Source organism: Ipomoea nil, unplaced genomic scaffold, assembly GCF_001879475.1.
Source record: "Ipomoea nil cultivar Tokyo-kokei standard unplaced genomic scaffold, Asagao_1.1 scaffold2845, whole genome shotgun sequence".
Taxonomy (NCBI): Eukaryota; Viridiplantae; Streptophyta; class Magnoliopsida; order Solanales; family Convolvulaceae; genus Ipomoea; species Ipomoea nil.
This window is the reverse complement of record NW_017619273.1, coordinates 6,175,457-6,202,492: the sequence shown is the minus strand read 5'-3', so window position 1 is coordinate 6,202,492 and position 27,036 is coordinate 6,175,457. Positions and strand designations below refer to the sequence as shown.

The 27,036-nt window shown below is 32.0% G+C and overlaps 2 protein-coding genes and 1 long non-coding RNA gene across 3 annotated transcripts; 2 read left to right on the top strand and 1 right to left on the bottom strand.

The window, feature by feature from the left end:
• The first annotated feature begins 1,967 nt into the window (after positions 1-1,967).
• Positions 1,968-10,198, top strand: LOC109159994 (serine carboxypeptidase II-2-like). The gene is made up of 10 exons (XM_019308110.1): positions 1,968-2,233; positions 2,503-2,610; positions 3,484-3,579; positions 4,102-4,194; positions 4,672-4,757; positions 5,263-5,529; positions 5,981-6,108; positions 7,638-7,727; positions 9,091-9,196; positions 10,022-10,198. The coding sequence occupies exons 1-10, from the start codon at positions 1,978-1,980 to the stop codon at positions 10,184-10,186; spliced, it is 1,395 nt and encodes a 464-aa protein (XP_019163655.1). The 5' UTR covers positions 1,968-1,977; the 3' UTR covers positions 10,187-10,198.
• Positions 10,199-12,281: 2,083 nt separating this feature from the next.
• Positions 12,282-16,182, bottom strand: LOC109159724 (mitochondrial pyruvate carrier 4-like). The gene is made up of 5 exons (XM_019307824.1): positions 16,042-16,182; positions 15,096-15,194; positions 14,835-14,887; positions 12,867-12,940; positions 12,282-12,677 (listed from the first exon to the last, which is right to left on the bottom strand). Exons 1-5 carry the CDS (start codon positions 16,094-16,096, stop codon positions 12,632-12,634), a joined length of 327 nt encoding a protein of 108 aa, XP_019163369.1. The 5' UTR covers positions 16,097-16,182; the 3' UTR covers positions 12,282-12,631.
• LOC109159725 lies at positions 15,201-15,799 on the top strand. Its single transcript, XR_002050641.1, has 2 exons — positions 15,201-15,385; positions 15,634-15,799. It is a non-coding gene; the product is annotated as an uncharacterized LOC109159725 (long non-coding RNA).
• Positions 16,183-27,036: the final 10,854 nt, after the last annotated feature.

Here is a 27,036-nt window from a genome sequence, read left to right as displayed (position 1 = left end):
ATTTTATATTTTAAATAAATTGAAAATAAAATGACAACTCCGATCCTTCTGTTGCAAATACATAGTAAATTTAGTCCCTTAGTTATATAAGGCACCACATTTAATCTTTAAGTTGTCAATATTGTGGTAGAATAATTAGTCTTTGTGACAAAAAACAATAACTTTGATTGTTAAATGTTCAAAATTTTAACTTCTCAAGATTATTTTTGTAATTGTTTGCAACATTTATCTTTATATATTTAGCAATTTACTCTCCCCTCTATTCTCTAAATTGCGAAATTAATTTTATTAGGAAGAAGAATACTTCAAATTTACAAAAAATAACTTTAAAATGTTAAAGTTCTAAACATTTAATAATCAACACTAACATCTATATTATCTAAGACTAAGAACCAATTCTACCATAATTTTGACAAATCAAGGACCATAAATTTATATATATATATATATATATATATATATATATATATATATATATATATATATATATATATATAACACGAGATAAATTTAAAAATAGAAGAAAATATCAAAAAACTAAAATAATAAATAAATAAGTTCATTTAATTAATAATACGGAGTAATAAATAGTAGATAAAATGGGTAAAATGAGAGGTTGCATCAAACAATTGATGACACCTCTTTTGCCATCTTCTCACATGTTCCACGCCTATTCATCAGTCATGATCTCAAAATTATGCACCCTTATCATGATCTCATAATTATGCGTCAGTCAATCATATACTATACCTTAATAAAAAAAATTAAAAAAAAAAAAAAAAGAGAAGAAGATATGTTCAGAATTTGTAATTGAGATTAAAATAACACAAAAACATGGCGGCCCACTTTATTCAGTACCATGTTCAGTTATACAAATATACAAATGCACACCAACAAAATATGTACAAATTATGTACGCATCACTAGAATGTATCATTAGGTATGAATAAAAGCACCACACAGTATTCGAAAATACACTATTAGGGATGGTGAGTTATATGGTGTATTTTTTGGATGTGTTGTGTGTTTTTTTTTTTGGTGTATTTGTGCAAAATAGCTTGTACTTTTAAATTTACAATGTGTTTGTTACCCAAACAATATTTTTTTGGAGGAATTATAGACAGTCATGTTTTACCCGCTCAAACATCCATCTTAATCTTGCAATTAAGATGAATCCCTATTACATACGGAGTATTATTTTTAGTAGTGCACAGATATAGTATATTAAAAAGAAATATATATCAGGATTTACCTTATAAGATGGTCTCGAGTATCACCATACAATTTGTCAATTAAAATAGAAAATAAAAGAAATGTATAAGGCTATCATTAACCTTGAAATTGTGCCTCTTTTAAGCTGAGGTGACAATGAATAAAATATTTATTTTTATTTCCATGTACTGTAAGATTGCTATTTTTGCAAGCTTGCAATACAACTTTATATATATATATATATATATATATATATATATATATATATATATATATATATATATATATATATATATATATATATATAGAATGCTTCAGGTGCAGGTTAGGTTTCCCGTGTCGTTGTGCGGCTGGCGGATCTTAAGCATTAAAATGACGCACCTTAAGTACACAAACCACCACGCACCTTAAGCATTACATACACAATCAAAGCACCCTAAGAACACAAACCACTCACTTAAGTACACAAACCACGCACCTTAAGTTTCAATAAATATTCACAGTAAGCACACAAACTCACGCACCTTAAGCACAAAATTCACGCTTCTTAAAAAGGAAAACCACGCACATTAAGTTTCAACAAATACTCACGGTAAGCACACAACTCACGCACTTTAAAAGTGGGAGAGTATTTCAGGAATGGGGTCGGTTAGCCTAATAATAGGCATCTCGAAAATATCAATATTGTTTATCGGGGTGAATCTTGTATTTATAAGGACCCATACATAGCTTGCTCAATAGAGCTTCCCAGGCTACACAAAGAAAATGACAAAAGATATGAAACTTAGCATTGTTCTCTGCCTTCTCATTTTCCTCACCAAGTTTGAGTTCATTTGCAGCCATGAACAGAAAGAGCAGGACAAAGTGTCTGCTCTGCCTGGCCAAAACTTTTTAGTGAACTTCTCGCACTACGCCGGATACGTTACAGTGAATGAGGAACAGGGAAAGGAATTCTTCTACTGGTTCATCCAGGCTTCTCAGGATCCATCTTCCAAGCCTCTTGCTCTCTGGCTTAATGGAGGTATATATGTTAACTACAGACACAAAATATGTTAACTGTATACAGTTAACACATTATGTATCAGATAGTTAACATATTATGTGTTTGTAATTTGTTTACAGACACATAATTTATTAACTGCAGAAACATAATATATGTTAACTGTAAATACATAATCTAAATGTTATTTTTTGGAGCTAGTTGATCATATAATTTGCGTACTAAAAATGAACCTCGGAGTGCAAAATTTAATTTGATATAATAATGTTGGATCACATTACATGTTGTAGGTCCTGGATGCTCGGCAATTGCATTTGGGGAGGCAGAAGAAATTGGACCTTTTCACATTAATCCAGATGGGAAGTCAGTATATCTCAACTCATACGCTTGGAACCAAGGTATATATTTTTAGTTAACAACAATACGTTAAATTGGAAGTATTTTGTACAATTTTGATAAATTTTTTGGTCAATCAAATTAAACTTTGTTTAAAAGATATTTAAAATTCCACAAATGAAAATATTATTTTTATCAATTTTTACAAAATATTTTATTCAACGATGTGACATGTAGTGTAAGTTGTGATATGAGTCGCAATTATATTCATTGACTACTCAAGAATTGATCAACTATTTCAGGAGTTAATTATGCATGTAAAGTCATGTCACATAGTTCAAGGTTTGATAAAAGGGAAAAGGGTCAAATAGTCCCTCGAACTTTAGCTTAAAAGTCAATTAAACGCCTAAATTTTTTAAAGGTGCAGTTACACCCATCAACAATTCATTAAGGTGCAATGAAGCCCAAAAACAAGTTAATGACTTGCTATCACAGGTCATTAGGGTTCAGGCCACCTTCCGGCAAAAAAAAAAGTGACCAGCAATCGATACAGATTTGTCGAAAATTTCGCCGGTCACTTTTTTGTCAGAAATTTCACCGGCCACTTTTTTTTTTTTTTTTTTTGCCAGAAAATTCGCCAGAAGGGGGCCTGAACCCTAATGACCTGTGATAGCAGGTCATTAATTTATTTTTGGGCTTCATTGCACTTAAATGAATTGTTGAGGGGTGTAATTGCACCTTTAAAAAGTTTAAGGACCTAATTGACTTTTAAGCTAAAGTTCGAGGATCTATTTGACCATTTTCCCTTGATAAAATTTGAACTCATAACGTATTATATATATATATATATATATATATATATATATATATATATATATATATATATAGTTATATAGTTATAGTTATAGTTATCTAATTACAATACTATTTGACAGTTGCAAATATAATATTTCTGGATTCACCTGCTGGTGTTGGCTTTTCATATGCCAATTCATCTTTTGACCTTTCAAACCAAGGAGATCAAAGCACAGGTACTTCATATTTCAAACCTTTTTTGTGGTCATAAGCACTATTGTAAAAATCAACCTAGGCGTCCTTAGGGCAAGGCAAATTACCCCCTAAGCGCCTAATTCGATCGACTCGGTCGAGTTAGCCGAGTTAACTCGGCCTAGTTAGCGTTGTTACTTTTTAAAATTTTATATTATATATATAATGTGACATAGACCCACACATGTGCACTGTTCTTTGTTTTAGTTTGTCGCCTAAGCATTAGGTGCTACTTTTTCGCCCGACTAGCGGCCTAATGCCTACTGCAACCAGGTCATAAGTACGCTAGATCTAAGAAGTAGTCTAGCGTTGACTAAGGCTAGGCTCTCTATCAAACGACGTTAGATCGAGTCTAAATTCTTTTTAGCGGTTTTAGCGCCAGTATATATATACTATTGCCTTATTTATTACGGAGTAGTAAAATGTATAATATATATACCTGCCATAGTTGGTTGTATAATTGAGTGATGATAATAAATATATTGTCTACATCTTCATTAATGCAGCGGAGGACAATCTAAATTTTTTATTGAAGTGGCTTGAGAGATTTCCTGAATATAAGCAAAGAGAGTTTTACATCCTTGGAGAGAGTTATGCAGGTAATCTATGTGCAAATTATATAAACATGGATATTTACATGATCTAGTAGAATGTATACTTGATAAGGTTTGAGGGTTTCATGTTGTGGGCACTCTTGGTAAACTATTGTACTACTAATATAGGGCAATCATAACCAATTGGTTAGACAATTGATTCAGTAACCATAAGATTTCAAGTTTGACTCCTTATGAGAGCTGTTTGTTGGTCTTCTTAATTGGTTTAAACTAGTCAGCTATAAACAATCTAGGTTCGTTAATTTACATCTTTGTGGACATTTGCTGGCTAAAGTCACAAAACAGACTATTATTTTATATTTACTCTTAAAATATAATGTTGTAATTATTTGTCATATTGTGATGGGCTACATGAGGTTTTTTTTTTTTTTTTTTTTTAAATATTTATATAACAAAAAATTTTAAAATAGTTAATTGAAGTTGTTGGATCATATAGCATATTTTGTGAAAATTGTGTTTCAGGACATTTTGTTCCACAGTTAAGCAAAGCCATCTCAGAATACAACTCTGAAAATGAAGACAACTCCATCAACTTGAAGGGCTTTATGGTATGCATGTCTTTCTCTTCCTAGAACCTAAATTAATTATGCATTTAATTATCGAATTTTAAATTAGACAGAACCTGAACGCTTTAAATATTTATCAATCTTGTAGTTAAATTTTCCATTAATCACTGCTGGAAATTATGGAATTTCCGACTACCTGAAAGTGATCTTAAATCAAGTTGAAAGCAAAAAGTGGTCGGAAATAGCAACAACCGGATACCAAAAGTGGTCGGAACGAAGCTTTCGACTTGCTTTAAGATCACTTTTAGGTGGTCAGAAATTCCATAATTTCCAGCAGTGAATTTTAAATTTTAAAATTTTCAAACACAACCAAATTTGAAAAGTATTTTTGTAAAAATAACAATACTACATTACAAGAAAAATTAAATTTATTAACACAAAATCGGTAAGTAAAAGTAAAATTAATGAAATAAGTATTTTAGTTTTTTCTTGTAGCGATAATAATATAATGAATGTGTGTATACATTGCATATATATATATATGCAGATTGGGAACCCCTTGGTTGATGATCACAATGATCAAGTTGGAATATTCCAGTTCATGTGGACACTCGGTTTGATTTCCGACCAATCCTATGAGATGTTAAACCTCTATTGTGCCAATGATTCATACCTTAATGCCTCCGAGGAGTGTAACAATGCTCACAGTGGTGCTGCCCAAGAAATTGGAGATATTGATTACTACAGTCTCTTTACTCCTGTCTGCACTTCTACCACTCTTGCAGCCAGAAATTGGCTCACCCAAACATGGCTAGTAAGCTTTTAATCTCTACTTAAGATTTTTTCTACCGTGTTAATCGACGGTGCATATAGTATCAGGTACAATTTTTATAAGTCGTGCGCAAAAACCATGACCTTTGGTCTGGCTATGATATCAAATTGAAGCATGTGCTCCATCTCGACTAAAAACCTAAGCTGATAGTTGAATTGCACGTTAATGGCTATATGCTCAACATGTTAAGAGTCTCACATTAAAAAATAAGACTGAAGCATATGAGTTTATAATGTCATGAGTTAATTAGACTAGTTATCCGATTATATTTAAGTATTATAGCCTACTTGAGTGACATTGGCCCAATTGTAGATTATAACACAGTATCAGAACTTGTTGTTGTTCGCTCCATCCAATTGTCCGTGGTATTAGTGGCGTTTGCTGTCCACTTGTCCAATTTTAAATTATAACATATTCATATATATTATGACAGAGAAAGAGTAGAGTTTCAAGGGAGTATGATCCATGTACTGAAAAGTATGCAATCTCTTACTTCAATCAACTCTCAGTTCAAAAGGCTCTTCACGTTAGAGGCGCACCTATCAACTGGGAGACCTGCAGGTATGGTAGTGCCTCTATTTTTTTATTTATTTTTTTTGAATGCTACTAGCTCTATTACAATGTAGTATCTGTTCATATACTTTCTCAACTTACTAAAACACAAAAAGCTAATAACGCCTCCACTAAGGCTTGAACTCACAACCTTCCAAATGGAAGATACCATTAGACCACATAGTCTTGGTGCCTCTATTATTTAATTTCCCTTCAATTAATTACCTTTGAATGTACCAGGACTATGTGGTCCAATGGTACCCGGGTTGGACTTCCATTTGGAAGGTTGTGAGTTCGAGCCTCAATGGAGGTGTTATTAGCTCTTTGTGTTTCAGTAGGTTGAGAAAGTATATGAACATACTACAATGTAATAGAGCTAGTAGCATTCAAAAAAAAAAATAAAAAAAAAAAATTACCTTTGAATGTTTTCAAAAAAAAAAAAATTACCTTTGAATGTTGGATTATGATGTTAACAACTATTTTTTATTTTCTTTGACTAAATAATCAATCATTTAATTTAGAGTTATTACCCAAAATAGTCCCTCGACTATGTCGTAATTACCAATTTGGTCCTCAACTATCATTTTTACCCAATTAAGTCCTCAACTATACAATTTTTACCCAATTTAGTCCTTTGTCAATTTGACTGTTTGTTGACTGTCAAAAGTGGAAATAAAGTTGTAATTTTACAAGTTTTCTCCTTCCTCCTCATTTAGCCGCGCCAAACCATTTAGCAATAAGCTCCGGTTGGGTTCTAAACCTGTCAGTATCGAAGTAGTAGTTATGCATCGGATAACCCATGAGTGTATTACTGCATGATTTGGCGCTGCTAAATGGAGAGGAAGGAGAAATCTTGTAAAATTATAATTTTATCGCGACTTTTGACAGTCAACAAACAGTCAAATTAATACAGAGGACTAAATTTGGTAAGAATTGTATAGTTGAAGACTAAATTGGGTAAGAATTGTATAGTTGAGGACTTAATTGAGTAAAAGTTACATAGTTGAGGACTTAATTAGGTAAGAATGGTAGTTGAGTACCAAATTGGTAATTATGGCATAGTCGAGGGACCATTTTGGGTATTAACTCTTTAATTTAACTTGAAGTAATAAAATGACCCCAAAAAAAAAAAAAAAAACTTATGTAAGAAATTAAGTGCACAATATTAACAATAGTTAGTCTACAACCAATTTTAATTTATTTGACCATTATTAGTTATCTGACTTAGTTAAACAATCAATATGAGTTATTTGATTAATTAGCTTTTTGTAACAATTTATTGCTCCAAAATGCTAAAATTCAAAAAGCTACTCAAAGTAGCTTTTTTGATCGACTTTTTAAAAAAGTCATTTGTATGTAATCAGCTAACAGCTAACAGCTAATTTACCAAATATTTTTCTACAATCAGCTAATGCTATGAACTAGACAAACCCACTAACCCAATCAGCTAACAACCATTTACCAAGAACCTCATTATATAAAACTGGAAAAGATGATTTGACATTATTAATTTATTATATATATATTGTGTTTTGCAGTAATGAAGTACACTATAAGTGGAAGGATTCAGCTGGATCGGTGCTGCCAACCATCAAAGAACTTACTGGCATTCGCAAATGGGTGGTCAGGTAACTCTACAAACCTCCTTAATCTTCATTGGGTTATGCAATTTTATGTCTACCAAATTAAAAATCATTATATTGTCATTAATCGTGATTGTGAATACTAAAAATTAAAAAAAAAAAAAAAAAATCCATCTCCTTTGTAGATAATCTATACTAAGAGTTCTATCACCTACTTTCTACCTGATTTTTGTAGCACTTCTAAACGGAAGGTCACAAATTTAAGGGGGCGTTTGGTTCAGGTCATCTTAGATTACCTAGGTAATCTGAGTTTGGTAATGTTATATTACCTTGTTTGGTTCAAGTTATAAGATTACCTGGTAATGTTACATTACCTGAAAGCTGATGTGGCGGTAATGTTTCAAGGTAATGTGATTACCCCCATTTTTTTAGGTAATCTTAGATTATCTTGAATTATTCCAACTTTGCCATTGTTAACTAATCCTTATATAATAATAATAATAATAATAATAATAATAATAATAATAATAATAATAATAATAATAATGAAATTAATATATGTTTATATAATCAAATATACATATGTATATTTATATATTTAGTTTTTTTAATATTTAAGCATTGATATACATTCATACATATAAATAAATACACACATTATATATATATATATATATATATATATATATATATATATATATATATATATATATATATATATATATATATATATATATTATTGAGGACATTATTGTAAATTGATCCATATAATCTAAAATATAACCTTGAACCAAACAAGGTAATATTATATTACACCATCCAAACCAAACACACAAGGTAATCTTACATTCCCTACATCTCACATTACCTTCTTGGAGGTAATCCTATTACCTGGGGTAATCCAAGATTCCGTGAACCAAACGCCCCCTAAGTGTCATCTCAATTAAAAATGTTAGCATATCATATTCTTAAACAAATACTACGGATAAGTTAGATTGTAGTCACTAACAAAATGATAAACTAAAACTGAAACCTTTTAAGAAGGTTTCGTTTTGAACCTCTGGTTCAAACCCTTTTTTAAATTAAAAATCAAGATTTTCTATTTTATATATATATATATATATATATATATATATATATATATATATATATATATATATATATATATATTTGGGTTCGAAATCGAAACCGACTAGTTTTATACCAGAACCGACAATTTCAATTCCCAATTTTAATGAACCAAAACCTAAACTTCAGATCCTACAATATTCGGTTCGATTCGAATCGAACCATGGTTAGAGCACACCCCTTCTAAATGCACCTTAAGGTGTTGATTACTTTTATACATTTTTTTTTATTTAAAAAAAATTATTTTATTCACTTTTTAAATTTCCAAAAATGCTTGCAGTGGTGATACAGATGCTGTGATCCCAATCACCTCCACACGATACAGCATAAATGCTCTTCATCTTCCCACCGTTGGGCCTTGGAGAGCTTGGGATGATGATGGCCAGGTAAAATATAATTAACTCTCATCATCTTTTTATTCACACAATTTTTCCTATTAGTAAAGATAATGTCACTTTTTTAAAAGTGTATCCATGTCATTTAAAAAGAAAAAAGGTAAATATGGAAAAGTAAAATGTTAATGGTATTTAAATCAGAAAAGTGGACAGCATTTTATTAGAACAATTAAAGTATATATTGAAGGCTCGGAGTCTAGTCCGGAAGCTGATACCTTAATACTTGATTGCAAAGATCTGATGACAAGGTTCCAAGATTGTCGCCTTATCTACGTCTTAAGAGAAGGGAACCAGTGTGCAGATTTTCTGGCCAATCTGGGTCAGAATAATTCTTGGGGGACTACAGTTTGGGATCATCTGCCTAATGGGTTGCAAAATCTCCTGGTTCGAGACAGCACTCGGTGGCCACTAGAAGGATCTCTTAACGTTCTGGGGCTCTAAGCTCCTCTTCTCACCCAAAAAAAAAAAAAAAAAAAAAAAATATATATATATATATATATATATATATATATATATATATATATATATATATATATATACACGTTTAAGAGAAAAGTGAGAAACCAATTAAGCGTTTTTGGAGAGCTTCGAACTATGGCTGGGTGCTAGACTGGGTCTCCCGTAACCTGGTTTTAATACCACTTGTTATGATCAAACGCTAATCACTATACCAAAAGTTATAGCTCATAGCGAAGGCACAACTTTATTTCCTTAATTATGCCGTCACATTTTCGAGGGGCAGGGTGGTGGGCTTGACCCTTCACCAGCCTCCATTGAATAATATGATTGTGTGATGTGTTAAAATTGGTAGTGCAGGTAGGAGGGTGGACACAACAGTATGAAGGACTGACCTTTGTGACAGTGAGAGGGGGAGGCCATGAAGTTCCTCTGCACAAACCAAAGCAGGCTCTTGCAATCTTTAAATCCTTCTTGGCTGGGGAACAAATGCCATCTTTTCAGCAACTCAGTAAAGACATCTAAAATTTCAGGGGGGGGGGGGGGGGGGGGGGTGTTGAAGCTTAATATGATTAAAATAAAACATGTTTCTCCAATAAATATGTTGTTAAATTATCATGTATAATAAGTGTTTTTGCAGACAATGAATGATCATGTTCAAGTCTAATAAAAAGTTTCTACTCTAAGAAACTTGGGGTATTGTTATGTCTAAATTCTCTCGATTTACTTTCTCCGTCAGTGTAACGAAGCCCTACTCATTAACATTCCTATAATCAAATAAAGGATATAAATAGATTTCTTAATATAATTACAATGTGCACAAAAAGTCAATATGTTTAGATAACATATATTTGTAACAACAGAAACAAGTGGTCCCCATGTTTAGCTAACACATATTTTATACACTAAAAATCAATAAAGACAATTGATCCTTGTTTAATTTAAGTCTAATAACGTAACTTGAATAAGGCCAGTGTTGGTAGCAACAACAAAAATTATATACACATTAATTAGCCAAGCACCTTGTGCTCAGATGGCATGTAATGACCTCTCTCATGTGGGAGGTCATGAGATCGAGTCTGATGGTGTTGACTTTTTGTGCTTCATTAGATTAAGAAAGTTTATTTAAATATAAATACTACAATGTAATATAGTCAATAGCATTAAAAAAAATAAAAATTCTTCCGACAATCATTATTGTAAAATAATGTACATTCAGTATATTAAAAATGTACTTTTTTATAGTACATACAACACTGTATGGACCATAGTCCACACAATAAATTGCCCCTTACCACTTGAACATCATGGGCCGTGCCGCACGGCCCATTACACTACATCGTCAACTGGAAGTGCCCTATAGGCTGTGACAGCAAATTATGCTGTGGAACCGTACCCACCCAATCGTTATGCGTTGGACCCGTGTCCAGCATGCTTGCTGGACATGGGTAACAGTGTCGTTAGGCATTGTTATCTCCTTTTTTTTTTTTTTTTTTTTTTTTAATATCAGATCGCTTTGTTATAGGAGTATATATTCATAATTTTATTACTATATTATTAATAACTGTACATTCATAACTCCATAATTGTACGTTCATAACTCTATAACTGTACATTCATAACTCCATAATTGTACATTCATAACTCCATAATTGTACATTCATAATTTTCGAAGCTCTATGTTCACAATTTTAGAGCTCTATGTTCATAATTTTATCACTATATGTTCATAATTGTAAGTTCATAATGTTAGAGCTCTTTGTTCATAATTCGATCAATAACTGTACATTCATAATTCCATAACTGTAGATTCATAATCTCATAACTGTAGATTCATAACTCCATAACTGTACATTCATAATCTTCGAAGCTCTATATTCACAATTTTAAAGCTCCATGGTCATAATTTTATCACTATATATGTTCATAATTGTAAGTTCATAATGTTAGAGCTCTGTGTTCATAATTTCATAATTGCATAACTGTACATTCATAACGGCATAACTGTACATTCATAACGGCATAACTGTACATTCATAATCCAAAAAAAAAAATAACGCCGTTAACGGCAAAACGCACGCGATTTTTTTTTTAACTAAATGACGCGTTTTTTTTTTTAAAAACGACGTCGTTTTGGGCCCGTATCCACAATTCACTGTGGACACGGGTCCAGGGCATAATTTGTCGTACCCACCTTGCAAGGTGGGCACAGTTCCACAACAGTGTCATTTTCTACCATCGTTGTAATTTTTTTAAAAAAAAATTGTTTTTCACTTGCCGTTAACGGCATTTCTCTCTTCGCAATCGCACAATTTAAAAATTATGAGTCTACTGTATTTAAATTAAGAATCTACAGTATTAAGTTTGTGAACATGTGATAGAGCTATATGTTCATAATTTTATAAATATATGTTCATAATTATAAAACTATATGTTCATAATTATAAAGCTTCAGTATATATGTAGAATCAAGATCATATAAGAACTAATAGCCTCGCAAGAACATACAAACTAATCTCATCTATCTATTTAAAATGATATAACTTATATGTTGTGACAAGAATAATGCCAGTGAAATAATACATAGAGCTGGCATAACAATGACAACACATCAACAATATCTAACAAAACAAAAGTACTTTATTTTGAAAAACAAGTTCAAAAATATCATTTTTTTGGGGTACACAAAATTAATTTCGAAACCTTGTGTAAAGAATTCCAAATCTATGCCATTGGACTCCAAAGGCTAAAAATATCATATTTTGAAAAGGAATCCCTCCTCATCTTCAGAGCTATAACACACTTGAGTAATTATTAGTTGTTAACCATAGTCTCATCATTGCTCGATTGAAAACGATCCCAACAAAAGATCAAATATCAAATCTAAAATCGAAGTGAAAGCTACAAAGTCACAAGAAGAGTAGAACTTTGAAGATCCTATGAAGGGCAGGAGGAAAGCCATTTTCGTCATCATTCCTTTGCTACATCTACTTGATTGTCATTAAAGTAATCATTCCTGAAAATGCATAACACGCCGGGTACAATCTTGATTATGTTCATAAATACACAGTGATTATGAATACTTATATCAGTTTATTTTTTGTTCTTCGTTAGAGGTAGAGCTAAAATAATTTCCACTTCCAAAGCTGAAAAACATCGGTATCAAGCAATCAAAGATACAAAACTGAAAAAGAATTAAGCATACCGAATTTTTCGGGTAAGTTGGTAGATGCCTGTACCAGCCATGGCCACGTTTACACTGAATAGGTTCCAGTTCTTCTGCAATGCAGAATAAATAATTTGGAAGGCCAAATGATCAGAACACTTGAATAGATAATACACAAAAGAGGAAAAGCTGTTGTAACTATGCAATAACTGATGTTAAATACAAGTTTATTGGTCCATGTAGCCCAATTCAAGTTGAAACATATATGCAGATGTACCAAAAAAGTGCTAAGGTAGCAGCACGTGTCCATAGAATTATGTATAATACAACCTAGTGTGGTCAACTAGTATTAGAAAAAAATCAATGCAAATCACTCGGGTGGAAATGTGGAATGAGCAAGTAGTCTATAACTCAATATATCATATATAGATCAGCTACCAACGTGAGAATGTGAATCATTGTGCAGCTAGATAAAAAAAAAACAAGCTAATCAAGAAGCAATGCCATGATGGGAATGAAATTGATAATATTGCTGAGGTTTGCATTTTCAAAACTAGGGAATCCTCTTCTTGAGGTGGTGTGAAGTGTAGGGCACAAGTGCACCCCGAGAATATTAGAGGGGGAAAGAACCCTTGCAACAAATTTTCCAACAATGCTGGCTGGAGAAGGACCGAGTGGGGCCTATATGATCCACCTAGTTCATTTACAAATAGTCAACCCTTGAAATTCTCTAGATCTGACACAGGTAAAGGGTAGGGTACAAAAGTCACCAACCAAACGCCACCTAAGTTAAATTATGTATTGCCCAAAAAATGTCATACAATACCTAATGCTTTGGGAGTTAATTAGGTACGTTACTGTTACGTTACTGTTACTGTTACTGTTACTATTACTGTTACTATTACTATTACTATTACTATTACTATTACTATTATAGTAGTAGTGGTGGGATGACCACTATTGTAATAGTAGTAGTGGGATGACCACTTCCTAGGTAGTTAGATGTAGTGGGTAGTTTTTATCTTCTATAAATAAATGCCTAGGTATTTGAAGAAGGGATATCTAGGAAATTTGTATTTTGGGCTTCCTATTGAATGGAAGATTGGGGGAGAAGAAGCACTCCACAAAAACGCTTCATTTGGGGAGAAGAAGCACTCCAGAAAAGCTTCGTTTTTTATTCCTAAGTTTCTAAGCCTGTGACGCGATCCTAATATCTCGGTGCCTATAACAGTTACCCAAAATAATATGATAAATTCCTAAAAAAAGGAAAAATCAAAAGTATGTTTCCAGTGAAAGAACTATTTTGTTCTATAGCAACATTTTTGTTAATAGCATTTCTCTTTTTTCTCTACAGGTGCATCCATATTAAGGAGCAAATCAATAATGTGAAAACTATGTTTCTGGGAGTACACACTCATAAACTCACAGAACCACATTAAAAAAAAGGGCTTGTAAATCTTGCACTCTGTTGTTTTCATTGAACAGACAACACAACCCCCTTCCCACAATCCCACCACCCCACAGGTCAGTTTCCCCACCTAACCGTTAAGAAGAAATGGATAACCTGAAGGTAATAAGATTTTTCAGTTTGGCTGGAGTTATATAAAATGCATGATAACTACCTACAAAATTATGGATAATTTTTCATTTGTGCAAAATCAGAGAAATCATTCTAACCAAGAACTGCTTGTGGATATTTCGGCAAGCATTCTTTGTTTTAAGAAATTCATTACACATACAGGTGTAGACAAGTTTAACTGTTAGGAAATTATTACCTCAAGTTTAAAACGCAAATTATTTACATGACAGGTACTTACTTGCAGCAAATACATACACAAAAAAAGGGAAAAATAATTGGTGCCTGATTATTTGAAGGTTAACAGCTTAACAACCAAAGTACATTATGTAAACTAGACAGTTAGTAGTTTATATCATACAAATTAAAGAAGGAAAAGAGCATTCAATTTTAATGGAAAGTAGTCCTAATTCAAAAGCCAGTGCACTTACCGGAGTAATTACAGTGCTATAGCGTGACCAGATGACCCCAGTGGCTGTAACCGCTGCATAGTTGATGACAGCAATAGGCAAAAATATTATATTATACTATAGTAATGCAAGGGGAAAAAAAATTTGCTGATACCACAAGTTGGATTGCTCATGTATCCATGAGTAAAGAATCCTATTTTACTCATGGAGAGTCATTTTCTAAACTTAAATAGCAAATTCGCAATAGCTAGATCAAATAATTGTACAATAAGAGAGACACACCTATCTGTTGAGGATATGATAGTTTTTCAGGAGGCTTGGCAAAGTCAGCAATATTGGCTATACTAATTCCCCACTTGAAGGTAGGTGCCCAAAAATGAACTAGAACAACAAAAGAACCAAAGAGAAGTGTGATTCAGCAGCAGGCATTCCAGGCAACACTAATGAAAGATGCCAATATATCAGAAAACAGAATAAATAAATGCTTCAAATTTGTTTATTCTCAATAGTTCACTTTATTACGGCATTACCAAGGATTGCACAAGTAGCAAGAGTTTTAGAAACATGGTTTTGTGAAATTCCTATACAAGGAGTTATGGTATCAAATCCAAACAATTAAATGAAACCTCTTCTACCTATAACCCAGCTCCCAAAGCTAAGATTTTAGCTTCCCATTCATTTCTGATAAGCAAAGCCTCTGGTTGGTTATGATTAGCTATTTGATCATCAGGAAACAAAGAACATTCAAGCCATGATAGCATCTCTCCCACTCTCCCCCTATCAACACAACAAAGACGTATTATATCTAGTTAAGCCCCAGGGGAATGTTCCTCATTATAACTTTCATCAAGTTCGAACTAAATATTTAATATCTTAATCTTCATCATGTTTGAATTAAATGTTCACCACATCATGATTCCTAGCTCGAATCGAGTTTCCAAACATTTCAATTGTTTTTCTGTTTTCATTTCAAACCCTCTCAAAAATCCGCGCAATTAAAATTCGTTTGTATACGACGATTAATCTGGGTCCTAATATATCTCCTCTCAGTGAAAATACAACAAATCAAAAGAAAAATACTCTCTTCTCATTTTGCAAAAGAGGGGGAAATAAAATCAATTTCGATTTTCTTTATAGAAAAAATATAACAAAATAGAGTCCGAATCTAACGCAAGAATCAAGGCGTCGACGATGACAGAAAAAATTGAAAAGAAAAGTCAGAACTGACTGGTTTTAGGGCCAGCGGGATGATTCCACAGAGCTTGGAGCTTCGAGGTTGCCATCGAAATGAAGCGAAGCTTTTCTCAAAAATAGATGTCCTTTGGCGCAAACAAAACTGCGGAACTGGGAAGTCGTATAGTTATACTCCGCATAAATTTTAACTGTCTTTTTTTTTTTTTTTTTTTTTTTTAAGTGTATTAATAATATCTGTTCTATATATTTTTTTTTTATTTGTTGTAGTCCAAAAGAGTAAATAGCTAGGAGATTGGCTAATTTGTTATACAAATTTATGAATACGGATAAAAGTTAAATTATTCTTGCCTATGATATTTTCAGGCAAGAAATTTTGTGAGACATATTATTCAGTTTCTTTTTATATATATTGTAGTTTTATTTCAACAAAATTAAAATATCATTTCAATATGTTAGAAATGTTACAGTTTCATTTCATACATATTGCTGTTTCATTTCAATACAAATAAAATATCATTTTTCAATTCAATTATAATTTCATTTGATAATGTATGCGAGACAAATTATTCAGTTTCATTTTATATATACTGTAGTTTCATTTTGTTATAAATATACAAAAAATACAAAATCTGTTACAATTTAACAGTGGTCGTTTATTTATTTAAAGAAATGGTGATATTTTCAAACCATGATCCACCATATAACAACCGCAAGAAACATAGATGTTGTGGATCAATCGTTATGCTGTGCATCCGTATGCACCATGCATGGTGCATACGGATGCCAAAACGACGTCGTTTTATTAAAAAACGCGCGTATCCCCTTTAAAAAAAATCCAGGTTCGATTCCCAGCAACAACATTATATTGTTCATTCATTCTGAAATTTTAGTTCATAGATTATGGAATTATAGTTCATTGATTATGGAATTATAGTCCATCGATTATGGAATTGTAGTTCATCGATTCTGAAATTTTAGTTTATAGATTATGGAATTTTAGTTCATTCATTCTGAAATTTTTAGTTCATAGATTAGATTATGGAATTATAGTTCATCGATTATGGAATTATAGTTTATCGATTATGGAATTATAGTTCATCGATTATGGAATTTTAGTTCATATGTTGTTGCTGAGAATCGAACTTTTTTTTTTTAAGGGGAGACGCGCGTTTTATTAAAACGACGTCGTTTTTGCATCCGTATGCACCATGCATGGTGCATACGGATGCACAGCATAATTTGCCGTTGTGGATGCTTTTAAGTGATATTACAATTGCCATTTGACGTTGTGGCCCAATATAATTAATTAATTAGATTAGTGGGCCTAATTATTTTGTTGGGATGAATAATCTTGCGAATTATTTGGCCCAAATTCAATGAATGAATTGACTTGATAGAATGCTTCATGCATGTGATAGTGAGTGACTATATGTTGAATTCAATGAAATGTTAATCATGCCCAAGATTTTAGTGCTGTATTGGTGTGCCAAAATAGTCATATGTTTTGGTACTTTTGAGGATAGATAGGACTTTGATGAGGTTCAATTTAAAAGATAATGTTATATATGTATATCAAAGGTTTTGAATATAAAAGAATTGTATTATTTTTATCTCGAGAATTTTTACATGCTCCTATCTTGCTATAGTTAAGGGATCAATTTAAAAATTTACTTAGTTGGTTGTCTAATTTTTTTTATTATTATTTTTTTGCTTATTGTATGAATAAGTTAAGCCAGAAAATTATTTACCAAACATTCATTTTATATTTTGGAATAAGGGTCAAATAAGCTATTGAACTGCACACAATAATGCAATTAGGCCACTGAACCAAAAAAAATAACAATTAAGCCACTAAACTAAGCAATTTCATTCAATTATTCTAATTTACAGGTTTTGTAGGTTACTAACAGGTCACCTAAACAATTTAAAATATTTTTTTTAAAAATTATTATTTAAAAATAATAAATTAAAATTAAAATTAAAATATTTAAAAAAAAAAACTCGTCTCTGCCGGAGACGAAGAAAGTTCTTCGTCTCCGGCAATGGAGACGAAGAGCCGGCCATGGAGACGAAGATTCTCTTCGTCTCCGGCCGGGGACGAAGAGTTTCTTCGTCTCCAACCATGGAGATGAAGAAACTTTCTTCGTCCATGGCCGGAGACAAGAAACTCGTCTCCGGCGGAGACGGTTAATGTTTTTTTTTTTTTTTAATAATTTTAATTTATTATTTTTAAATAATAATTTTTTAAAAAATATTTTAAATTGTTTGGTTGACCTGTTAGTAACCTACAAAACCTGTAAACTAGAATAATTGAATGAAATTGCTTAGTTTAGTGGTCTAATTGTTGTTTTTTTTAGTTTAGTGGCCTAATTACATAATTGTGTGCAGTTTGATGGCCTATTTGACCCTTATTCCTTATATTTTTAACTATTTGATTAAATCAAACAACTAAAATTAATTGAAATAAGTCAAAAGGTGATTGATAAGCTATTTTTCAAACATTTCTTTTATTGGACTAATTTTATTAATTTTTGTATGGTTTATATAAGGGCTACTAGCACAAGCATGTACATTTTTTAAAATTTTAATGTTATATATATATATATATATATATATATATATATATATATATATATATATATATATATAAAGCCTGCGGACCAAGCTCGCGAGGCTTGTATTTTCGCGTGCAAAAAATTATAGGCTTTAACCTGTCCCACCGCGGGACAGTTTGGGATTAGCCCGCGGGCTTCGGCCCCGCAAATTATGCTGTGCAACCGAATGCACCTTGCAAGGTGCATACGGTTGCAAAACGGCGCCGTTTTGGTTAAAAAAACGCGCGTCCCACTTAAAGAAGAAATCAGGTTCGATTCCCGGCAATAGCATTTTTATATATCCAGAAATTCATAACTATATATCCACAGTAAATGAATGAAGTAAAAATCCACAATGAATGAATGAATGAACTAAATATCCACAATGAATGAACTAAATATCCATAAATTCATAACTATATATCCAGAAATTCATAACTATATATCCATAAATTCATAACTATATATCCACAGTGAATGAATGAAGTAAATATCTACAATGAATGAACTAAATATCCACAATGAATGAACTAAATATCCATAAATTCATAACTATATATCCACAAATTTATAACTATATATCCAGACATTCATAACTATATATCCACAATAATGCTATTGCCGAGAATCGAACCTGAATTATTTTTTTTTAAGTGAGACGCGCGTTTTTAATCAAAACGACGTCGTTTTGCATCGTATGCACCATGCGCATGGTACATTCGGTTGCACAACATAACTATTGCTTCGGCCCACCTTGACACTTCAATTATTATTACCAAATTAACAATCCGAACAACCTCTTAAACTCCCAATCAAAATTACATTCTTAAACTTTTAGTTGACTCTATCTTTCAATAGATATTTTTGGAGAACAGAAATGGGCTCGCTACTCCAATTCCATCTTTTGGTCCGTATGTTTTGACATTCATATTTTTGTTTGATGTTTGAGCACCTTTCTTATTTTCTTATTTTTTTCTTTTTTCTTTTTTCTTTTTTTCCATTTGCATCTTCTGTAATATTCAAGTGCAGATAACAATATTTTGTCCAACTCCTTGGTGGATTGAACAGGATGATATTTGTCTCTTTAGTAGATTGAACATGACTTAATGTTTTGTTTTTTTGTGTAAGTTATACAAAACTAACTGCCTTACCTCATTTGTAGAATGTGAAGTGTTAGTATTTTACTGTGATTAGTAACATTTCATATTTTTGTTTTGTGATTAGGTAATGTCTTGTAGCCTAGAAAATTTGAGGACTAATATTTCAAGTTTAAAAGACTTAATTGTGGGACTTTTTAATGGATTAGTTAACATACTTTTTGTGTAATATTGATTTTCGTATTCTAGTGAGTTTTGGTTGGATCTTATTTAAAACAACTATTACAAAAGAATTGTTGCATACACAAACACAATTTAACCTACTTTGACTTAATTTAAAATTGAATTTCATTTTTGGTCCTACTGTTATAGGAGCCTTTTTAATTTTAGTCTACCATAATTAATTTTGTCACATTGCGACCATTGTTATTAAAAGTGTTCTAATTTTAAGCCACGTTAAATTTTCCGTCATTTGATCATGTATTCAAGAGGTATTTTCGTCTTTCTCAGTTTATATCATATAATTTTTCCAATTAAAACATATATTTGCCGTGTTTGATTTCGAAAATCCAATCTTGACGAAATTAAATTGTAACATACATCACAAGCATTTGTCAATAATAGCTCAAATAAACAAATTTAAATATGTCAACTACCTTGTGCTCAGATGGTATATAGTGACCTCTCCCATGTAAGAGGTCATGAGATCGAGCCTTAGTAAGTGTTGTAATTAAAATATAGAGCAATCAAATTGTACTCGCACAACAGTCTGCATGTGGAAGGCGAAGTAATTTATTCTTCCCAAAAGGTTGAATCCCGAACTCCAAGCGCCCAAGGGCCCCACACAGGCGAAGTAATTTATTCTTCCCAAAAGGTTGAATCCCGAACTCCAAGCGCCCAAGGGCCCCACACACTTCCATTCCAACTGAGCTGCCTGCATATATGTCACTCCTGAATTATTGGTGGTGTAAATGTTGTCCCTCAATTTTTCAAAACGGTACATATATTGACCTCCCGTCCCGTAAGAGAGGAAAATTGAATTATTAGTGGTGTAAATGTTGTCCCTCAATTTTTCAAAACGGTACATATATTGACCTCCCGTCCCGTAAGAGAGGAAAATTGAGGTGCAACATTTACACTACGGGAGTGCAATATATGTACCGTTTTAAAAATTAATGAGCAACATTTACACCACTAATAATTCAGGAGCGACATTAATAATTGGCATATTATGGAGGTGTATAAATTACAGTTTACGCTTTTGATCCTATGACTATTGATGTGTTGTTAATTGCAACCCATAAATTTCAAAATTATCAATTTAGTACCATAACTATTTGATTTTTCTCAATTTTAGTCATTCCACTTAAATTTCTGACAAAAAATAATCATAAAATTTTAATAGATAAAATAATAATTACAATATAATGTTTTTCTTCTCCTCTTCTCTTTCTTCTCTTCAAATTTTTTAAAGAAAAAGTCTAACTGGAAACATTTGGGTGCACTAAATCCCGGACACGCAAAATGTTCTGTCAATGCGAATCAAACCCAACTCGTAGGGCAGCCCTAAATTCACGATATGATTTGGTCGAAGAATCTTAGGATCGTAGTATTATTATAAAATTATTATTATTATTAATTTATTTATTATGAAACAGTAAAACACGTTGTAAAATATGGTACGCGGATCTGTCGGTGACAGACCAATCAAGCTACGCCAAAGCATAAGACATGGTACCGTGTTGACTTTAATTCTTCTGACTAAAAGTTTATATTATAAAATTGAAAGTTGAAATTATGTATTAACATTCACACGGCGTTGCAGAAGAAATGTTCTAATATAGCATTTGAATATATATGACCATTTTAATGATTTTTTCTTTTACCCAAAAAATTGAATCCTCAACTCTAACGACCCCTATATCTCAAAACAATAGAGAACAAAAATATTACTTTGTCCCTAAAAAGTAATTAAATAACAGTTGTTTGATAATATAAAACGGTTGAGTTGTTTAAGTATATATATGTTCATACATACCTAATTTCTCGATCTATCGAAGCACAATTGAGCACCTTATACTCAATTGACACTTTGTGGTTTTTATTGAGAGAAGGCTACTGGATCGAACCCTGAAAGTATATTAAATAAATACTACACAATTTAATAAAATTTTGTAAATTTCTTCTGCATAAGAATGAATAGTTAAACAATTAAATTGGGATACAAGCTAAGTAAACAGTACAAATAAAATAAAAGTATGGATTTATAAAAATGTTTTGGATTTAAGGTATTTAATTAACTAAAAAATTAATTGAAGAACCAGAATTGATACAATCATAAAATTAAGTACAATTTTATGATAAAATACTTTCAAATTTAATAAATAATTTAATAAATTAAGCTGAGTTGGCATTTTATTTTATTTTTAAATTTTTTTTTTTAATTTTTTTTCTTAAAATTTATTTAAAATTATTAAAAATGTCAACTCAGCTGCCATGTAAGCAGGTAACCTGCTAAAATTGATGGTAACTTGCTATCAGGTGAAATTGCATATATTTGCAGTGTTCAGTGGCATAATTACACTTTTTTTTTTTCGTTCAGTGACCTAATTGCATTTTCAGATTACGTTCAGTGGTCAATTTGAACCTTATTCCTTTCAGAAATTGACAATAACCTTCTAATCCAATTGTTTCTGTTATTGTATTCCATTTTGGACCATATATACTACACACCCATATATTTATTACTCACAAACAATCACTCATTATATGATAATTATATAACAATGGGTCGGTCAGTTCCCCCTTGTTGCCAACTCGGTCGGTTGGTTCCGTAACTGCTAGTATTGGTACGGGCATTCTGAGTGGGGTTCCACTGCCGATTGTGCCGAGGGGACGAAATCTACTGAGTGGCATTAGCAGTTGCCAATAACAGTTGGCGTGAATCGTTTGCATCCTTCAACTGACGTTTGTGGTCAGTTAGGACATCAGCTAACTCACCCAGCCATAGGGGTTTTTCACGAACGCAGATCGCAGAGATAATGGAGTTGTACTCCTCTCCTAACTGAGTGAGGATGTACACGAGCAAGTCTTCATCCGACAGTGGACATTGAGCCAAGGCAAGATTGTCGGCTATGGCGCGCATGTCATTAAGATATGTTGAAATAGACCGAGAGCCTCTTGGGTTTCTTGTTAGCTTTGCCTTGAGAGAGATAATACATCCTCGGGAGGCACTAGCATAACCTACAACAAGGCGTTGCCACGCATCATGAGCCGTCGTGGCCGACGAGATGAGCGGCTAGATTGTAACAGTACAGCTTCCTAGAAGCGCACTAACAATGATTTGGTCTTGACGATCCCAAATTAAATGAGTAGGATTGAGGATGGATTGAGCAACATCCGAGAATTTGACCGGTTCCTTGGTGGAACCCTCAACATAGCCTAGGAGACTGAGGCCAACCAGGGTGGCGTGAACCTATCGGCGCCACACTGGGAAGTTGGAGGTAGTAAGTTTGATAGGAAAGTGTGTGGGACCATTGAGGTGAATGATCTCGTTGGTGTTGATAGTAGAGGTAGAAGTTATTGTATGGGAGAGGAAGAAAAATAATAAATATTCTTTCGTAGGAGATTTTAGGCTTTGGATACCATATAGAGTTTATGAACTGAATGTATTATTTAATGAAAACTCAGGCAACTATAAATAGTGTATAGAGGAGGAAATATAGAAGAAGGAAAGTTACAACAACTAACCCAACCTATACAGCCATTCAACAGGAGTTAAAATATAACAAATACACAGATAAATAATGTGAGCACATATGTCATTAATAAATTATATATTTGGGTAGTTAAAGCATCCCTAATAGGGGTTCTTTGTTGGTTTTTACAACCGTGAAAAACTGAAGAGGTGATTTTTATCTAATGAGAGTGCTGGTTTTTTATTGATTTTTTTTCTCCTTCAAAGCTTGATTTTTGCAAGAGAAAAAAAAAACAAAAAACAAAACAAAAGGAGAGTGCGGTTTGCGCTCACGGAGTCACGGGCTACCCAACACACGCGCCCACTTGAGTGATTCAGAGTGGCCGACAAAATCAATCTTTGTTTAATTTATTTTTTTTAAAAAAAAATTGGTCGATGCTACGGCCGACTTCTTGTTGTTTTTTTTTTTTTAATTTAATTTAACATACGCAGTAATTTTAAAATTTATGTTGTAAGTTTATTTATTTAATTTTTTAATTTAATATTATTATTAAATTTATAATTATCAATAATAATATTATTACATTTATAATTGTCAATAATGTTGGATCAATTTTATAATTATAATTTATAGAATGATAATAAATAAATAATTAATTAATTAAATTATCATGTTGTAAAATGGTGGGTCCAAAAAAATTGAGAAAAAAACTTAAAATTAATGAAAATAAGGATTTTTATGATTGAGTTGGATAGTGGATGATAATGTGGATGTTAGGATCCACACAAAACACTGGAAAAAAAATTCCAACTATTGATGTTTGGTTGGAGGTAGTTTAGATGTAATTGAATTGCAATTTCGCGGAGACCACAATTACGCCGTTTGGTTGGAGGGAATTGCAATTCCACCGAATTGCAATTCCCTCCTAATGCTGAATTACAATTCTGGACTCACCCTAGGAATTGTAATTTAGTGTTGAATTGGAGATTGGAAAGACATTTTTGTCCCCGACATCTATTATTATTATTAGTACATGAGGACATTTCAGTCATTGTATCACTTATTCCCTTTCAATTCCCTGTAATCTTATTTTGCATACCAAACATTATAATTTGAATTCCTACTTTATTCCTACCTTATTCTTTTCCCACCGAATTATAATTCCTTTCCACCCTAATTCCTTCCTTCCAACCAAACGGTCTATTAAGGATGCTCTTGCATGTTATGATGTGACATTTTGACATATTAGGGAGCTAGTGACTATTTATAGCTAGTAATTGTATGGATACTTATTATTTTCCTTCCGATTTTGGTAGGATTATTAATTAGAAAATGGTGTACACCATACAAATTAAATTATTTAAAACAATGTATTAAAAATAAGGTAAACTAGCCACTCAGGTTGGACTCTCAGTAGAAGCATTATTGGCTCTTTGTGCTTTAGAAGATTGAGAAAGTAATTATGAACATGTACTATATTGTAATAGAGTCAGTAGCATTAAAAAAAAAAAAAAGTAAACTACATATGGAAATTATTAAAATGGCCAATAAATTAAAGAATACAATTGTGTGACCATCTAAGATATTTTTCTTAGACAATTTGAATCAAAATAGAAAAAGAGTCCAATTTTTATCAATATATATTCGGTGACAAGGGAAACATATAATCACTATCTTAGAATATGCATCGGGTAAACTTCACTCTTATGCAATAACTCGCAAATCATACTAGAAAGACTTTGAGAAACAAATTCAAATTTGACTCGAGTTGTACCGTCAGAGTCCAACTCTTACTTGGAAGAAAGCCTAATCCAAAGGTCACACGCTTTACAAGAGTCAAACTTCTGATCTTGTAGTTGCATTAACAATTTTCTTACCAATTCTCTCAATAAAAAATTATATTTATTATACAAACATTTTGGGTGTTTCCGAAGTAGAAAAGTTGTTTCATTTTTTTTATTTTTTTTTTTATAAAAAAATGAAAGTAGCAAAGGAAAATTGATAATCTAAATTTATTTCTTTCAAATAGAACATGCTTAAAACTACTACCCTATGAGATAGGAATACCAATGTGTGCTCGCATGAGTTTAGTTCAATGGTTCAGTAGACAATATTTAGGAGGAGAGATCAAAGTTCGAATTTCGGTGACAACAATGTGAAGATTATGCCCAAAACAATAGGTAAATCCTTTATGCGCAATGCTCTGTCACTCCTTGGAGTTAGAGATTCAAACCTTTTGAGAGAATGAATAATAATGCATTATGCATAATGAAAATAATAATATCCATTTCTTTGCCAAACATACCCCACACAGGCCATTAAAAAAAAAAAAAACAAAACAAAAAATTAAAAATAGGTAAACCCAAGTCTAGTATAGTAATAAAACCAATCAGCTAACCCATATAATTAACTATAGTTGGCATGCAATTTGTATATGATTAGTCTTCATGTACCTGTCACTTTGAGATTTCATGACCAATGAAAATTTACCCAAATGTCAAATATGATTAAAGATTTAATTTAAGTGAAATAAATAGTGTGATGTTGATTGTTAAATATCCATAATTTATAGTGAAGGATTTTATACTTAGGTTATGGTATTTTAATTGCAAGTTTACATCAATTGTTTTTTTTTTTTTAAACAAAATGTATTGATCTAGAGGATCAAGTATAGAATTTTCCATCATGCTTGGAAATTATTTTTATTTCTATTATATTACTAGTCAAATGTTAAACACTGCGTGGTTAAATAAATGCACAATGAGAACAAAAGTAGCACAAGTACTAAGAGAGAAAGACAATAGAAATAATCAATATAAACATTATAAACAAGAAGTTTACATGGCAGCTCAATTGGTCAAGATCACATGAATAAAATTTGAGAACAATTACTCGGGATCGAGACTCATCAGCAGGAATGTGGAGTAACCACCTGCACGAGCTTAGTTCAATGGTTTAGTGGGCAGTATTTGGGGTAATAGACTAAGGTTCAAACCTCGACAACGGCAGTGTGGGAATTATGTCCAAAGTGAACAGATTCCTTGTGCGCACCAGGATCCTTTCTTTTGGGGTAAGGAATGTGGGGTAACCTCTCAAAGTGAGTGATTTACATACAAAAAAAGAAACGTAAAATCAAAAATGATTTGTAATAATTGCACAAAGCACAATTAACAAGTTATATATTAGATTTAATGACACTAACAAATTATAGGAGAAGGAAATAAAGAAGGGTAAAATCAAATGAAAATTGTAAGTGTATAATAAAGTAAGAAAAATGTATAACTTAACACTATAATTAAATATCAACACATTTTTATTCTATGTGCAGTGCACAAAAATAAATGTTCAATATTAGTATTCGGGAAAATGGCACTTTTTCCCCCTATGTTATATACTTATAGCACTTTTTCCCCCTCAATTATTTATGTAAGCACATTAGCCCCCTCAATTATTTTAAAAGTGGTGGTTTTCCCCCCTAATATATTAAATTGACATTTCTACCCTTAAAGTAAACATTTTATTTATTTTACTTCTCCAACAAATTATTGCGTATATGTAGCTATTACCACGGTTCGGTTCGAATTGAACCAGACACTATAGCAATCGAATTAAAAGTTTTCAGTTATGATTCAGATCTAGA

Bases quoted from the DNA above. Each gene is read 5' to 3' on its own strand.
- LOC109159994 (XM_019308110.1), top strand. From the start codon at position 1,978: ATGACAAAAGATATGAAACTTAGCATTGTTCTCTGCCTTCTCATTTTC. The intron at 2,234-2,502 runs GTATATATGTTA...TACATGTTGTAG, and splicing joins TGCTCTCTGGCTTAATGGAG to GTCCTGGATGCTCGGCAATT. The intron at 4,758-5,262 runs GTATGCATGTCT...ATATATATGCAG, and splicing joins TCAACTTGAAGGGCTTTATG to ATTGGGAACCCCTTGGTTGA.
- LOC109159724 (XM_019307824.1), bottom strand. From the start codon at position 16,096: ATGGCAACCTCGAAGCTCCAAGCTCTGTGGAATCATCCCGCTGGCCCT. The intron at 15,195-16,041 runs GTCAGTTCTGAC...TTGTTGTTCTAG, and splicing joins TCCCGCTGGCCCTAAAACCA to TTCATTTTTGGGCACCTACC. The intron at 14,888-15,095 runs GTGTGTCTCTCT...TCAACTATGCAG, and splicing joins ATCATATCCTCAACAGATAG to CGGTTACAGCCACTGGGGTC.